This window comes from Ochotona princeps, chromosome 24, assembly GCF_030435755.1.
Source record: "Ochotona princeps isolate mOchPri1 chromosome 24, mOchPri1.hap1, whole genome shotgun sequence".
Taxonomy (NCBI): Eukaryota; Metazoa; Chordata; class Mammalia; order Lagomorpha; family Ochotonidae; genus Ochotona; species Ochotona princeps.
The window spans coordinates 15588621-15603956 of record NC_080855.1 but is presented as its reverse complement, the minus strand read 5'-3'; the positions used below and the strand labels follow the sequence as shown (position 1 = coordinate 15603956).

Genomic DNA, 15336 nt, shown 5'->3' with positions numbered 1-15336 from the left:
TGGGATCTGAACTGCACACCTTCATCTCTCACAACAGAGGGGAGACTGTAGTGAAGGAGAACAATGGCATTAAAATGGCTTAGGGCGTCTCCTCCTTCAGAGCCAGGGGTGTCTAGAAACGGTAATGCCACCCCAAATCTTCCTGTAGGAGTGGACACCACACTGGTTTGCCACTGGGTTACTGGCTCCAAGGATGCCTTCATACTCTCAAATTAACCTGGGCACTACCGTCTGCCTTGAAAGCAGGAGCCAATCTTTTGTGATCTCGGCCCCAGGACGTGAGGAAAGGCTTAGCTTAATGAGGTAGCAATACCAAGTTTTCTTTCATAAACTCCATCAACAAGGGATCTCAGGTTAGCCAACAGAAGTTAAGGCTCCACTATGTATTTGGTGGCCCAAGTCAACATCATTTGAATATTTCTGGGCTGCAAAAATACACACCCAATAGAAGGAGATTTAACCTAAGGTATTAAAAGGAAGGGAGTACGAGGGAACTGTTCAGTGCAATGGCATACTTGTCTTTATTTGGATGTGGTTCCCCATGTCTATGAACTTGTCCAGCAATTTCACAACTGTAAAATCACAGCCTGTGTCTTCCACCATGTGTAAACTGTACTCTAACTACAGCATACATCACAGACTAGAGGTTTTCAAGAAGTTGTAGAAAATGCTCATCATGAAAACGCACATCATGCCAGAGGGTTTTAATGTTTTTACACCAGTTCCTCTCTTAATTCTACCGTGCACGAACTTCTTGAAGGATCCCCATGAGTTAGCTCACAATTACTGAGCATCCTGGGAGATTTCTACTTTACAACAAAGAAGAGTTAATATTTTCAGCAGGCTCCTCTTGAGCAGGCAAGGGTGTATCTCCTCCACCTTTATCTTGCCAGGTTATATCCTTCAGATCTCAGGAATCACTCTACGGTGCCAGGTCACGGGAAGAACAGGAATCAGAGAGGAAATCCCGGAGGTCAGCCTTGCCTTGTACCGGAAGTGTGGGCAAGTTACAACTTCACCCAGCTCACAGCTAATGGCTCCCTCAGTGGCGTGCTTCTTAGGGTTCAGTGATAGGACATCAACTTCTGCTCTAACCATTTTTATTTTAACTAAACTAGTAGAGGTCAGTGCACAGCCAAGACCCTGGATCTCCAAAAGGGGTTACACACAGGATTCCCACAGAAAGAGCAAGCGGGAAATTCCTGCCACATCCAAGTGCACGTGTTGTTGTGATTTGTAACAAGCGTGGTTGGAAAACGTTACATGATGCTAGCAAAATAGTCAATCATCAGTCACACAGCAACAGAAAAGTTATTTTCTTAAAATTTAGAATTTAAATCACAACTAAAAACATTGCATCGACAATGTTAGAGTATCCTGTCTCTGATACTGGGCCAAGATCTCACTGGGGCAGCTGAAGAGGCAGGGTCAGGAAACCTAGGGAGATGAGAGGTCCACCTCCCAGCTACTCAGAGGGAAACCCAGACAAAGGGTGATTGGAAATAAGTGCCAATGCATGAGCAGCCTGGTTTTCCACATCTAACAGGAACTGCACAAGAGGGTGGCCTTTTCCCATGTCTGCAAGCAAGAGTAACCCCTTTTTGTACCATGAGGCGACCCCTAGGGACACAGCACACCAACCTCTGGCTTGCAAGCCTTGACCTGTCACACAGCAACTGTCCATCTGGCGAAGACTTAGGCCAGGGAATTTGTTCAAATTACATCTAGCTCATTTTATCACAAGACATGCTTCTTGAATTCAGCCTTGGTGGAAAATGTTTCCAAAATGCTTAAACTCTTAACAGAGGGTCAGTTGAAGGAAGCAGAATCTGGTGTCTCTGGCCTTGTGACAGGTCGTAGTTATATCGACCTTCACGGTCCAGGCTACAGATGGGGCAGTGAACAGGCTGGGAGTAACCCTTCACTGTTAGTCCTCAGCATGGCTCCGAAGAGCCATTTGTTGTTCACCTGCCTGCTAGTTTGATCAGATCCCCTACATTGACAAATATCTTTCTCATTCAATCGGATGGAGAACACGGATCTACTTCTCTCCCCCTTTAAGAGGAAACTTGAGGATCTGCCTATCAACCAAGGAACCAGGCAGGTCTTGAAGACTAGAGGAAAACAACATGACGGCAAAGCATTCGGGTCTGGAGGGCTGAATATGCTGCACTGTTGTCAAGGGCTGACTGTGTTAAACTAAGAAATTCACTTGCACTCTGTCACTAAACCTTTCAAGTCATCCGCTGTGTATCATTATTTTACCCACTTTGCAGACGGTGAAGCTGAGACATGGAGAGGGTAAGGATTTCTGTACTTACTGGATACCTGTCTGAGGGAGAACTTAAAGCTCTGTTCTAACCAGGTATGTCATGAGCCATTCTACCATGCTGACCATCTGGAGCTCCAGGCTTGCTATGGTACCTCTCTTATGGCATTGCCCACTGGTTTCACAAGTCGGTGTTGAGCATACTTACCAAGTGCCTACTTAGAGCTAGCCCTTGAGCTAGTGTCAGATGGGACTGACTTGCTACATGTGAGGCCTTACAGCCCAGGGACACCAAACTGAACCTCTGGAAAATGAACGAACAAATGAATGAATGAATGAATGAACTGAACAAATAATGATTCAGCTCCATCTCCCACTGGGTACTGAGTCTAGCACTTCCCAGCATATGATGATTTTTTTTTTGCCAACAGCTGGGAGCAAGTCCCAAGGGAACAGAGAGCAGCATATGCTATATGACCAGACGGTGCAGGCCCATTTCCTGAGAGGTAGATAGAAAAGAGCTCTCCTTAAACATGAAGGAGAGTGATTTCAAACAAGCAAACAAAAACACAATAGAAAGGATGGCAGGTTTGGGGAGAATCTGTCTGAAGACTAACTAAGGTTACCCACTCCTTTTTCCTTCAAAGTTGGCACTGAATTCATGTGGTGTGTTTAATGACCCACAAGTTTTCTCTTAATTAGAATAAATAGGATTACTTCATTTTTCATTTTAAAATTTGAAAGGAATGTGGAGATCATAGTGCCCAGTTCCTCATTTTTCACATGAAGAAGCTGAAATTGGAGTTTCTGCGACTAGCTCAAAGCTGCACAGCCGTGACTAGACTGGTGAGAGCCAGGGCCGAGACGGGCTTCCAGTGACCCACCTGATGTTCAGGATAGTATGAGCTCTGAGAGAAACTTCTTTTCCAGGGTGATTTTTGAATTTCATATTTAACCCTAAAGGACACCTAACCCTCCCTTCCTTCAGTTAATTTTAGAAAATGAGTCTGGTTATCAGAGGTTGCAGAGCTCTCAACAGCAAACCATTTTTTAAACAACTTCTCTCCTGGGTGGTAATGATTTCACTAATGAAATGCATTTCATCATTCACACCATGATCACATTATGCCTTAATAAAGAACCCTTGAAAGAACATTTATTATGGGATTTGCATTTCATTTGTGCAGACAAATGCTGGACTCCAGAGTAACCCATTGGGTTAAGTGGTCTACCAAAAGAGTCCCCTCTCCTGGAGACGCCCAAGACCATCTGACTTGTGGATAAAGTCAAGAAGCAGGATGAGATGAAGAGGAACACATCATCCACACACAGGACGGGTGAGATGCTTTAGACAGAAAGACACTGCTTTGCAACAAAACCACTATGGAAAGGTCATCCACTCATTCAACAGACATTGCAGGAACTCCTTATTTGTGGAAGAAAAGGTTCCTCAGAGAGGAACTACCGCTGTCATTTCAAATGCTCTGCAGACATTCCAGATGTGAAGAGGCCCACATCAAACCCAGAGAGAAACAAGAAGCTCTGTGGGAATCACCACCCATCATTTATGCCAAAAGCTACAGGGTGTTGGGGCAGGAGGCCTTGGCCTCAGTTATAAGTAATACAGAGAGGTGTGGTCAGTCCAGAAAGAATGAGCCAGCAGGGCAGGTGTTTTATGCCTAAAGAAGGACCATATTACAACAACAGCATCTGTTGTTTAGCATCTTAGGGCCAGCCTCAGAAATGGAGCCCTTTCTGGGTGTGTAGTCCCCGGCGGCTATCTCAGCAAAGATGCCCTGACTGCTGCTCTTCTGGGCAGCAGCCCTTAGTCCTTCCTGGAAAGTCTGAGTACATGAGAACATACTTAGGATGCACATGCTATACAAACACTCAGTATGGAATGGAAGGAAACCATGGTCAGCCCAGGGTCATGCAGTATGGTGAGGCTTGAGCTAGACAAAGAAATTCAACATGAAACACGGGCTTTCAGGCCTCAGATGCAGAGAAGCATCTATGCCAGCTGATACATCCTGCACTCTTGGGTAAGTAAGCCTGGCTTGATCTCTCTCTCTCTCTCTCTCTCCAATTCCATCTGAAATTCCCAGGAGCAGGGGGAACATGAATTCCCAAAGTTGGACTGTTTGGCACAAACACAAATCACCTAGCACGTGCCTGGCCCTTATGTGAGGAGCCACTGTGGGTGTTTTGTGCATCTAATGTAGACTGTGGTTACCACCAGCACCTTAGACAAGTCACTGCCCCTGTACTTTGGAATCCACGGTCAGTTTACACTTGAACCAGGATATTTCATGCTGGAATCAAATCACCAAGCTCCCATCTCATCTCTAAGGAGGGATTTGGAAGGGGATAGGGAGGAAAGAGGATAAGAGGGTGATTATAAAAGAAAATCTTTGGGGTCCTCTGCCTGCCCAATGTTTCCTAGAAATCTAAGGTATCATGTGCACAGTCCAAGAGCAGTAGGATCTTCCTCAGTAAGATGGAAGCTCCCCCACAGTGATTTGTTTCATTCCTCTGGGGCTTCTGGGAGTCAATTCTGAGAGGACAATTTTGAAACATATTTCAGGGAGCCTTCTCCCAGAGGTCTGAAGGAATAAGATGGTGGGGCTGTGGAAAAGCAAAAGGACTGGTGTACTTGGGATAAAAATTCTCCACTACATTATAATACGAGTCATCTCATTTGAGCCTCACACTTTATATCCATTTTATAGATTGGAAGACTGAGGCCCAAGGAAGGGTTAAGTGTTACCAAGTTGATAGTACAAGAAAATTTCCAGAGTCCTGGTTGCTTGGAAGTTTTCCAGGAACTGATAATATTTAAGAATAAATAAATGTCTGATATATAGCTAAACAGCAGAAGAACTTCTTCCATCAAAATAAAAACTCACCCAAAAGAAATTGTTTCCCAGAGCAGAAGTAGAGCTGACTTTTCCTAATTTACCCAGTAATAAACTCAGAAGAAAAGGTTATATGGAAAAATCAGCTAGACAATTCTCCCCTGAGCTGGGGAGGTAACACGGGACTCATGGGACCCAGTTAGAAGGTGGCAGAAGGAACTGTTCCCTGTGTCAAGGCACAGGGCTGCAGAGAGCCAGCAAGGAACTTGGCAGAGGAAGCCAAGAGCCAGCCTTGTGATGGGATTTTGTGTTCTGGGGTACTAGGCTGCTACAGTGGTTGGCACCCATGGCACTAAGTTCTGGCTTCAGCCTAGAGACATGCAGAGAGCTGTTTAAAAAAGAGCAAGTCTGAACCTCAGCCTCAGCTTGTGCAGCAGAAATTTCTAAAGCATTGATAGGCCTTCCTGCTCTCTGTGTGGCTCTGTGCACGTGCACCCTCACATCAGAGCACTGACTCGGGAACAGAGGATGCCACCACCAACAGTCAGGACTCTTCTATCCCGTGGAATTTTCCAGGGGTTAACTGCTCAGGAGTCTCAGTGGCCACAGGGCCAGGTCACACTTCCTCAAGTGTGAGTGGGGGGAGTGCGGTAGGAGCAGGGGCTCTGTAGTGATGAAAATGCAGGTTCATTCTCTGTTCTGCCCCCTACGCTGACTGCTTCAAGGAAAACTTCACGAGCCTTGCTGAGTCTCAGGTTCTGGATCTGACAACGGGGACAACACTTGTGGCTGAGGAAGGGGCTAATGCAATGCCATGCCATGCGCTTAGTAAGAACTCAATTTACAGTAGCTCTGGGCTGCCTGCCCCACAGAGCATAAGCTGCTTGTACAGGAGTGTGCCCTGTCTGAAAACAGCTAGGACACACTGGGCAGGAGAAAGACAACTCATGAGAGGACCATGCATTCCTGGACACAGACCTGGTGGGGATGCGTGGGTCCCCTGGATAAAAGGGCCATGGTATCAGGGAGACCACAGGAGCACCCACATCCTTCTCCCCAGGAAGCAGCTCTAACCCACATGCTCTTCTTGCCCAATCATGCTGCCCTACAAAAATTTGATTTGAGCCAGAAAAGGCAGCTGAGGGGCTAAGATATCCAGGAGAGGGAGGGGGAGGGGGGAGGGAGAGGAACAGAAGGGAAGGAGTGGGAAGCAGAGGGGAGGGGAATGGAGGGGATGGGAGATAGGAAAATCAGTGGAGAGAAAGAGATCTCAAGCGAAGACCGAGGTCCATCCTGGAGGCCCTTACCGACTGCCTTTAAGGAGGCGTACTTGTTGAGCTCTTTGCCCGGCGGTTGCTGCTCATAGGGGTTTGAGATCTGTCCCAGGCTGGGATACGAATGCGGGTGGCCCATCTGCTGGAGCAGAGGAGAGGTGGGCACGGCGTTGTTCATCTGCGTGGTGTCTGGAAGATAGAGAGAACAAGGAAGTCAAGGACAGGGCACAGCACTTCCATCCCTACCCCTACCATCCCCGTATCCCTGGAGACTAGAACTCTCACTTCTGGGAACTCAGGTCGCACCATAGAAGAGCCTGTACAAACACAGGGGGAACCAGGGAGAGCCCCCAAGGTCAGACAGGTGCTTTTTCAACATCACTCCAAAGAGCAAACCCTGAGTTTCAGGCAGCTTCACCTCCCCCAACCGAACGTGCCAAGGTCCAATCTCAGCAGACATGTTTTGTTATCAAAATGTGTGCATAAAATAGATGCTCAGCCTCAGTAAGAGTCAAAGGAGTTCAACATTAAGGAGAATTCATCCCTTGACCAGGACACTGCCGGCTATTACGATGACTAGAACACCAACATGGGAATCGGGAGGTGCTGGCAGACAAAGGGTTACTCTCTCATGAGAAAGGAATCTGGCCCTGTGTGTGAGCATGTAAAGAACCTGTGTGTGTTGAGCAAATAATGCCACCTGCGGGGGCTGATCCTGCAGAAATACAAGCTTCAGAATATTTTCTGCACTGTGGTTTGTGAAATGAAACATGCATCTAGAAACAATATGAGCTCTTACAGACATGGGAACATGTCAATAAACTATTGCTTATTTATTTATTTATTTATTCTTTATTCATTCTATACCTAGGACAGATTATTGGGCAGCTATTAGAACTCTGTAACATCAAGTTGGATGGTTTTTTACATTGTCCATTCACTGGAGGAAGCAAGCCTTCAGCAACACAAATAATTGATTTTGAAGAAGAGATAACCTATAGCCACTTCCATTAGATATGGCATGCCTACACTGAAAAATATTCGTACGCAGGCACACATATTGCATATTGGTTACTTAGAGGATTGGGTCCCTTAAGGAAAGTGGTGCAAGGTTTCTCTGAGATTGAAAAGAACAGCAAGTGTGTTAAGTTCATGGAAGCTAGAAGGCTCCAGGGAGAGTGTTCCAGCAAAGGTCTTGAAGCTGAAGGGAGGCCAGCACATTCAGGTACTGAAGGAAAGCCCCTAGCCTGCAGCCACATGTGAGCGCAGATCTCACTGTGAGCCAAAGGCAAGCAGGTGGGGCTACAGAGGCTGGCCGATCCCAGGGAAGCGTGGGAGGGGCTCCCATCTTCATGAGATTTTTTTTTATTAAATTTATTCATTAATTACATTGTGTTGTAATTTCATAGGAACTGGGATTCTCCCCACACTTCCCCACACCCTCCCCCCATGGTGGGTTCCTCCACCTTGTTGCGTAACCATAGTTCAAGTTCAGTTGAGATTCCCTCTTAGCAAGCATATGCCAAGTATAGAGTCCAACATCTTATAGTCCAGTCAAGTCCAACTACTTATTGGGGAGACCCAGATGTGAGCCAGATGATGAGCGTGGGACATGGGAGAGGGAGTCCAGGAGAGGGAACAGCTCCATCTCAGGTGGGAAGCTGAGGTCCCACCAGCTTGGCGATGAATGCAGGTACAGAGCAGTAGATGCCATGGGTGCCTTGAAACATCCCCTGCTTCCACCATGGGCACCTGTTTTCCAGCTGTTGCTAAATACCCACAACTACTGCCAGAATTGCTGTGATCTGACAGGGCCGCCACCTGGGTGTGATGCTTTTTCTAGACCTCCCACTCAGTACTGAGGTCACCCAGCCTGGCTGACAGTGAGACATAAAGACTAAGCCCTTGTCCAGACAGGGTCAGTGAGCTTAAGGAGTGACGGATACTCTAGGACAACAGGGACAGGCAAAGGCCTATAGAAAGCCAGACATTTACTAAGTCTCCTCTGCCACTGTAACATGAGCGCAGATCCAGAAATTATGCAAAAAGGAAAAGAAAAAAATTTTAAATGGCTATGTTCCAATAAATTTTTCCCCCCAAACAGAAACAGGTGGCACTGGTTTTCTCCCAAGGGCCACCGTTCAACAAACTCCACTCTAGACTTTGAGATCTTGATCTTTTTCTTGGCCCCTCTATCTTTCTTGTTTATTTTTTGCTTTCACAACCTTACAAGTGTGTGTTGTATCAATGCATCCTCGTGTTTTTCTTCTCTCAGGCATATGGTTGGTTTCACAAACCAACAAGTATACATGAAGAGGCAGGGATGTTACAGCTGAGGCACAAAGACAGTGAAGGGAAATCTGTCACTGCACACACAGGGACCGTCATGACAGGGGCCCCTATATTTGAAGGGAATGTCAGCAAGCACAAACCACATCAGTCAGCATGTGGCCAGCATCTGACGGGGCAGCATGCTCCCCGCCATGACAGTGTTTCAGGTGAGATTCAGCTGGAGAAGAAGTTAAAGACTCACACCATGGCAGCAGAATAGACAGTGGTAAGCTTGGGTTTCCATTCTAGCCTGGACCCCAGTATTTCCAGACAAGCTGTTTCTCAAAGTCAGGCTTTAGGTGATTCAATCTGCTACCCGTGGCCATGGATATGTGCTTTGGGGTTCCTGTCCCTGGCAATGGAAAGTTCTGAGTGAAGCAACCTCTGGCTTCTTCCTACAGAGTTGCAAGTGACCAGAAGTGAGGCTATGCTGTAGAAGCCAAGACTTAAGGAATGCACCGCACTGAGACAGAAGTGGACTGCCCGCAGAGTTTCTACAGAGCTGCAGCAGGAAGTGCCCAGCTTCTCAAGGTGGGAAAGACAGGCGAATGGGGTGAAGTTGGTTTGTGAATGCAAAGATTGCTCAACAAAAGGAGTCAGTTCTGGTGTTCTATTCTCTGTGGTGACTGTGGTTAATAAGAATGTGTTGTGACACTACGGATTAAGCTAATGCCTGTGATACTGGCATCACACATAGGGGCTGTTTCGAGTTCTAGCTGGTCTATTTCTCATCCAGTTTCCCTGCTACTGCACCTTGAAAAGCAGCAGAAGAAGGAGCTAGTGTTTGGGTTCTTGCCACACAAGTGGGAGACCAGACACAGCCCTGGGTTCCTACCTGGCCAACCCCAATTGCAGTCACTTAGGCAGATGAAAGACCTCTTTCTCTCTCTCTCCTCTCTCTATAATTCTGCCTTTCAAACAAACAAGTCTTTTTTTTCAAAAACACAATAATCTCTTGTGCATTTCAAGAAATATAGAAGAGAGGATTTCAAATGTTCTCACCTTGAAGAAATGAACCATGTGCAAGGTTAGAGATAGGCTAATTGCCCTGATTTGCTTACTGAACAAAGTACACCTACCCAAATATTCCTAGGGAATTGGCTACCACCTGCCAGCTCAAATACGAATCATGGTTTCAGAAAGGCCAAAAAAAGCACACATGAACCATGTAAAACCACTTCATATCTTGACCTACTGCAATCTTCTTTTACAGATAAGGCAACCAAAGCTCAAGAGAGGTTGCGTATTCCCAAAGTCATACAGCATGATAAGGTAATGTGAGAACTCCATCTAAGGTTTGTCTGAACCCTGAAGCTTCTCGCACTAAACCAGGCTTCTGCCCACCACAGATCAGAAGATGAGAGACTGAGCACTGAGCCACCTCTGTCGATAAAGACTCTCTGTCTTCAGTATCTTTCTTCTGAAAAGCTTCAAGACACAGGAGAAAAGCCTTAGCAACATCAATGCCCTTTTCTTCCTTTTACCCAGGGAATAGAATGCACTGTTCTCCCCAGAGAACAAGCAGGCTGCCGAAGCTTCCTTGTGGAACTCACCTGAGCTCTTGGCATTCCCAGTTGGGTCACCCATCCATTCATCCCCATGCATTTCAGCAGCTATGGCACTGTACATGTCATGCTGGGGCACAAGTAGAGAACCTCAAAAATTTCCCAAAGGTTCAACCACAGATGAGAGAGCTATGCTTTTGGTTGGCTCACAGGGCCTGGCTGGTTCTACCTGGGACCTTCTTTACTGCCACTACCCCAGCACAGCTGCTGTGACATGGGTATGGCCCCACAAGCAGCACTGTCCAGGACACCATGAGGAATGAAGAATAGAGTTTGAATCCATCCATTTCCGATTGAAATTCTGGCTCTTTGTTTAGCAACAGTACCCTCCCTGGTGTTTTCTAGGCTTTAGGAGCTTCTTCTCCCTTTAAATTGGAGGCCTTAGCACTTTCCTCATGAAGTTATAGAATGAGATTTAAAGACTTATTGGGAGACTTCAAGAGATTTATGGAATTAAAAGATACTACTGCTAAAAATCTGAAATCTGTGCATTTTAAAAAATAGAATGCATCTTCAATCAACTTCAAGACCATCAGCACACCATGTTTAGGATCACCCCACAATATTACATAAAGCTTTCCTGTCTGATTATCCAGGAAACCAGGACAACACAATGGGGTGGCACAAGAAGAGAGTCAGATTTTTGGATATATTCTAGATTATCTAATTGCATCAAAGCTGGATGAAGGAGAGGAAGTGGACGGGAGGCATTCTAGAAGGGGCCAAACACATTGGTCACTCACATCTCAACAGAAACAAGCACAGACATGCAGAAATGAAAAAAAGAGCTCTGGAATTTTTGTCCTTTGCCCTTTGTAACCTTTCAAAATCTTCATATCCAGCATTCTTTTAAAGAGAAAACCTGAAAATTACAGTTTGAAATATCACATGTATTTTTTCTTTGGCCACAAACAAGGGGGGAAATCCAGCCAAAGTCAAAATTACTCTGAATTTGTCAAGAGAATATAGCAGACTAGGTTCCTAAATCAGAAAAGAGAACATAAATACATCTTACTGAATCTTGGTGGCATAGGGGCCAACAGGAATGCATAATGGATGAAAAATATACACACCTGGATAATGGTGTATATAACATCTCAAACAGACAATCCTTGGCATATAAGGCAGTGATATTATCCAAGGGTTTGTATCTTTAAGCATGTAAACATTTTTTAAAATCTTTGACCATTTAGATTGGGAATATTTTAAAACTAGAACGAACTGTGGAATATTTATTTGATGTTCATTTTGAGCCAGTGTTTATAATGGCTCAGGGAGACAGAAATTCATTTCCAAGTCTTGGATTTTGCTCCAAGTAAAAGGAGTCCAGGGCAGGTGCCAGCTACCCAACACCACAGGAGATGTGGAGGATAAGTTAGGATCTGCATCATTAGTGCTGTGAGTTCCTGAGGCCAAGATTCCCACCACAGCATGAGGGAAGACAGCATGATCTGGTTGGAGAAGGCAGGGGGCCTTCTCCCTCTGCTTGCTGAGAAAGAGTGCCAGACGCAGCAAAGAGACAGGGAGAAGTCTGGCTGTAATTTGAGGGGGCATCCTGGGTATGTTCAGAAAACCACAGCACTCCATCACCCCTGAAACCAAACATCTCTAGAGCACTTGAACTCACCCCGGATGGATTGGTGATGTCATCATAAATACAAAGGGAGGCTGGAGGCTCTTAGCGGCTACTTCAGCCAGGTTTATGAGACAGTCTCATCTGTGGCCTTCTGCCCTTCACTCAATGGCCGTGAGTACTAGAGTTGATTAGTTTCTGCTTCATCTTCCCTTCTCTCCAGCATCTGCCCTCCTCACTCCATTCACTCTACAGTCTGCCTCCAATCTCCCTCCCGTAAGTCGATATGATCAGACACAGCAGTCCACGTGGCCATTGCTGCAATGTGTTGTGGGATCAGAAACTAGATATCCATGCTTGTTGAAAGACATTATATACTAACAATATATATGATACTATTTTCTTCTGCAGAATTGCTCCATTATATTTACCTAAATGAACACTAAACCAACTCAACTTAAATATCACATTCTCCAAGTGATGCACCCAAAACCTCCAACCTATCTCCAAGTGCTCTCATGATTGACAGGTCCCATGGGTAGCAGTGGTCCTATGAGACCACACAGCCTAGAGTTTCTGTAGCCATGTGACCTTGCAGAAGTACACTCTCTGACCTCCACACAATTCCTAGAATGGCTAAAGACACCCTCGTTTGGTTGTATCCTCTCAGTTAAGCAACACCTGGCTATGCTCCTATAGCTCCCTGTAGAAACTTGCTAGGCCTCATGTCACAAAATATCACACCCTGAGTAGCGTTAGCTACAGGAATGAACTGTCTGAAAGTTTGAGGGCTACAAGTCTGCGATCAGGAAGCCAGCAAGGTTGGCTCTCTCTGAGGGCTGGCAGAGAGAAGGAGTACCCCAGTTCCCTCCTGCCCCTTTGCGGTTGGCTGCTATCTGTGGAATCTGTGGTCTCCTTGGCTCATGCAGCATTAATTGCAAGGACACATAGCATTTTCGTGTGTGTGTCTGTGTTGAATCCCCCTTCTTATAAAGACACCAGAAACTCTGGATCAGGGGTTTACTCTGCTTCAGGATGATTTCATCTCAACTGATTACACCTGGAATGACCATGTTCCCGAGAGAGGGCACCCTGTGAGGAGGCAGGAGCTAGGATCTCATCCGATGCATTAGGGAGGCTCACAATGCAATCCAGAAAACCCCCGTCCCTCTTCTCCTTACGCACATGAACATTTTTATATGTTCCCAATGCCTATTTCCCCTATACCTCTCAAAGGTCACATCTCTCAACAATCCATTCCCAGTGCCATGTCTGGCTCCTTACCTGGGACAGAATTCCAAATATAGGAGACAGGGGAAAGAGAACTTTTTGTTTTATTTATTTATTTGTAGGAACCTGCTCAATAACAGGTGGGTATTGAGTAACAGTCCCCAAAAGACAAACATGTATGACTGTACTTCTATGAGGCTGCTTGGTGTGTGTGTGGGGGGAGGAGCAGTCAAGTTCATTTACACAGAAAGGCGAAAGGTGGTTGCTAGAGGTTAGCTGAGGTCAGAAGACGGAAGTTGTTTTTCAATATGCAGTTTGAGTTTGTAAAGACGAAAATGTCTGGGACACTAAACTGTCTCTCACACGCCCAAAACTGTGACTGTCTTAATACTACTGAACTGTATTGGAAATGCTAAGAGAATAAATTTTATGTTACATCTTTTTTTTTAAACCACAATTAACACACACATATTCCCTTACACAAATCCTGTTTTAGACCCAAACACATTCCTAAATTTAAGCCTCACTGAGTTCATTTTGCCAGTGAAAAAACCAAGGCAAAGTGAGTGTGGAATCACTGACTCAAGGTCATACCCAGCAGAGGCAAAGCCAGCTGTATCCAAAGCCAGTGCTCCCTTCTCCATTCCAACAGCTTAGCAGCCACAGAGCTCAAGACAGGATCAAAGGAGACACATCTTGAAAATGCCACCCTGGGGACTGGCACATGGGAGGACTGGCACATGGGAGCAGTGGAAAATGCTACAGCTTGTTTCCTCCTCCCTGTCACATTTTCATTTTTTTAAAAAAACTGCTTCTCCATAAAAACAGCCTATTATTTCTCTCTCTCTCACTGAGATTGCTCAAGGTGGCAATTGTTGAATAAAATAAACCCTTTGTAATTACAGGTTGAGCAAATTCACTCATTGATATCCACTTATCAAGTAATCACCATGTGCCAAATCTTTGGCTCAGCATGATTCTGGTGCCGCGGAAAGAGGTGGCGAAGACACACGGGGGCCTTTGCACAGCTCAGTCAGTTCAGGGAAGGGAGCACATGCACAAACAAATCTCTTACAGTATGACTGGTAATGTGCAACCAGGGCACCAAGACCAGAGCAAACATGTACTGCAAGAGGCAATATGCTTGAAAATGGGCCCCCGTGCCTCCTAGTTATCAAGGTACAAAAATAGACTTAAAAACACACAGACAAACCACATGGGGTTATCATTACGTTCCTCTAAGAACAGCAAATACCTAAATCAAACACACAAGTCTGACAAAGTCCAGTCCTAGTGAGAATAGGGAACAGTTGAAATGTACACGTTCAGTAAGAATGTAAAATGTCAGAACTTCTTCAGAAAAAAAAATAGCTTAATAGCTTCTTCTAAATGGTTATAAGAGGATCTTACATCTCTACTCAAAAAACTGTCTATGAATATTTAAAGTGCATTAATTGGCAATCACTAAAGCTAGTGACCTGATAAGTACACTTGATAGATCTACACTGCAGGGTCATCACTCAGGTATGGGAAGGAACAGGCTATTATGCTAGGTGAGAGAAGTCAGGCCCCAACGCCAGATACTATCTGACCTATTTAAGTGACATTCTGGAAATAACAAAACTATAGGTCCAGAAAACCAATCCATTGCTTCCAGGAGGTTGCAGGAGGACATGGCCCTGAAGAGGTCTAAAGGGATTAGGGGATGTTGGTGGAAGAGGATGGAAACAATTTGCTTCTTGATTCTGGTGCAAGTTGCCAGATTCTGTGAATTTGTGGGATTTTTACAAAAAGGAGCACATGCTCCTGTCTAGAGGTTACAAGGTCAATTTAAAGATTTTTAAAATGTACAAAGACATCACCCTACCTAGAAACAGAGAACCATGAGCGAACTCTGAATCACAAGGAATACATAATATTAGGCTACTAAGGGAATCCATAGTCTCAGATCTGGTCCAAGTGTCCCAGGATGGGATGTTCTGGAAACATGTGAACACACAGAGAGCGTTTTAGTTATGTGCTGCAGCAGAACTAGGTTGGTAAATAGATGCAAACCCCCTGGCCTCTCCCCAAACCTTCCTGTGTCTCCATTTGGCAAGACTTGAGTTCTTGGCTGGCAGGGACGGAGTAACCTTAAAGCAGATGTAAGTGTTCAGGAAGAATTATTCCCACTGTAAAGACCACCTGCCCAAGCAACTCCCCTGAGGCCTGCGCAGTCCGCAGCTCACTCACCATGTCT

General features: G+C 45.4%; 1 protein-coding gene across 1 annotated transcript in view; it reads right to left on the bottom strand.

The window, feature by feature from the left end:
- The window catches only part of SHISA9 (shisa family member 9), a 246918-nt gene that overhangs the window by 17749 nt on the left and 213833 nt on the right, over positions 1–15336 (bottom strand). Inside the window, exon 3 of the mRNA XM_004586771.2 lies at positions 6432–6587. Within this exon, the coding sequence (XP_004586828.2) occupies positions 6432–6587 (156 nt within the window). The remainder of the gene's footprint in view (positions 1–6431; positions 6588–15336) is intronic.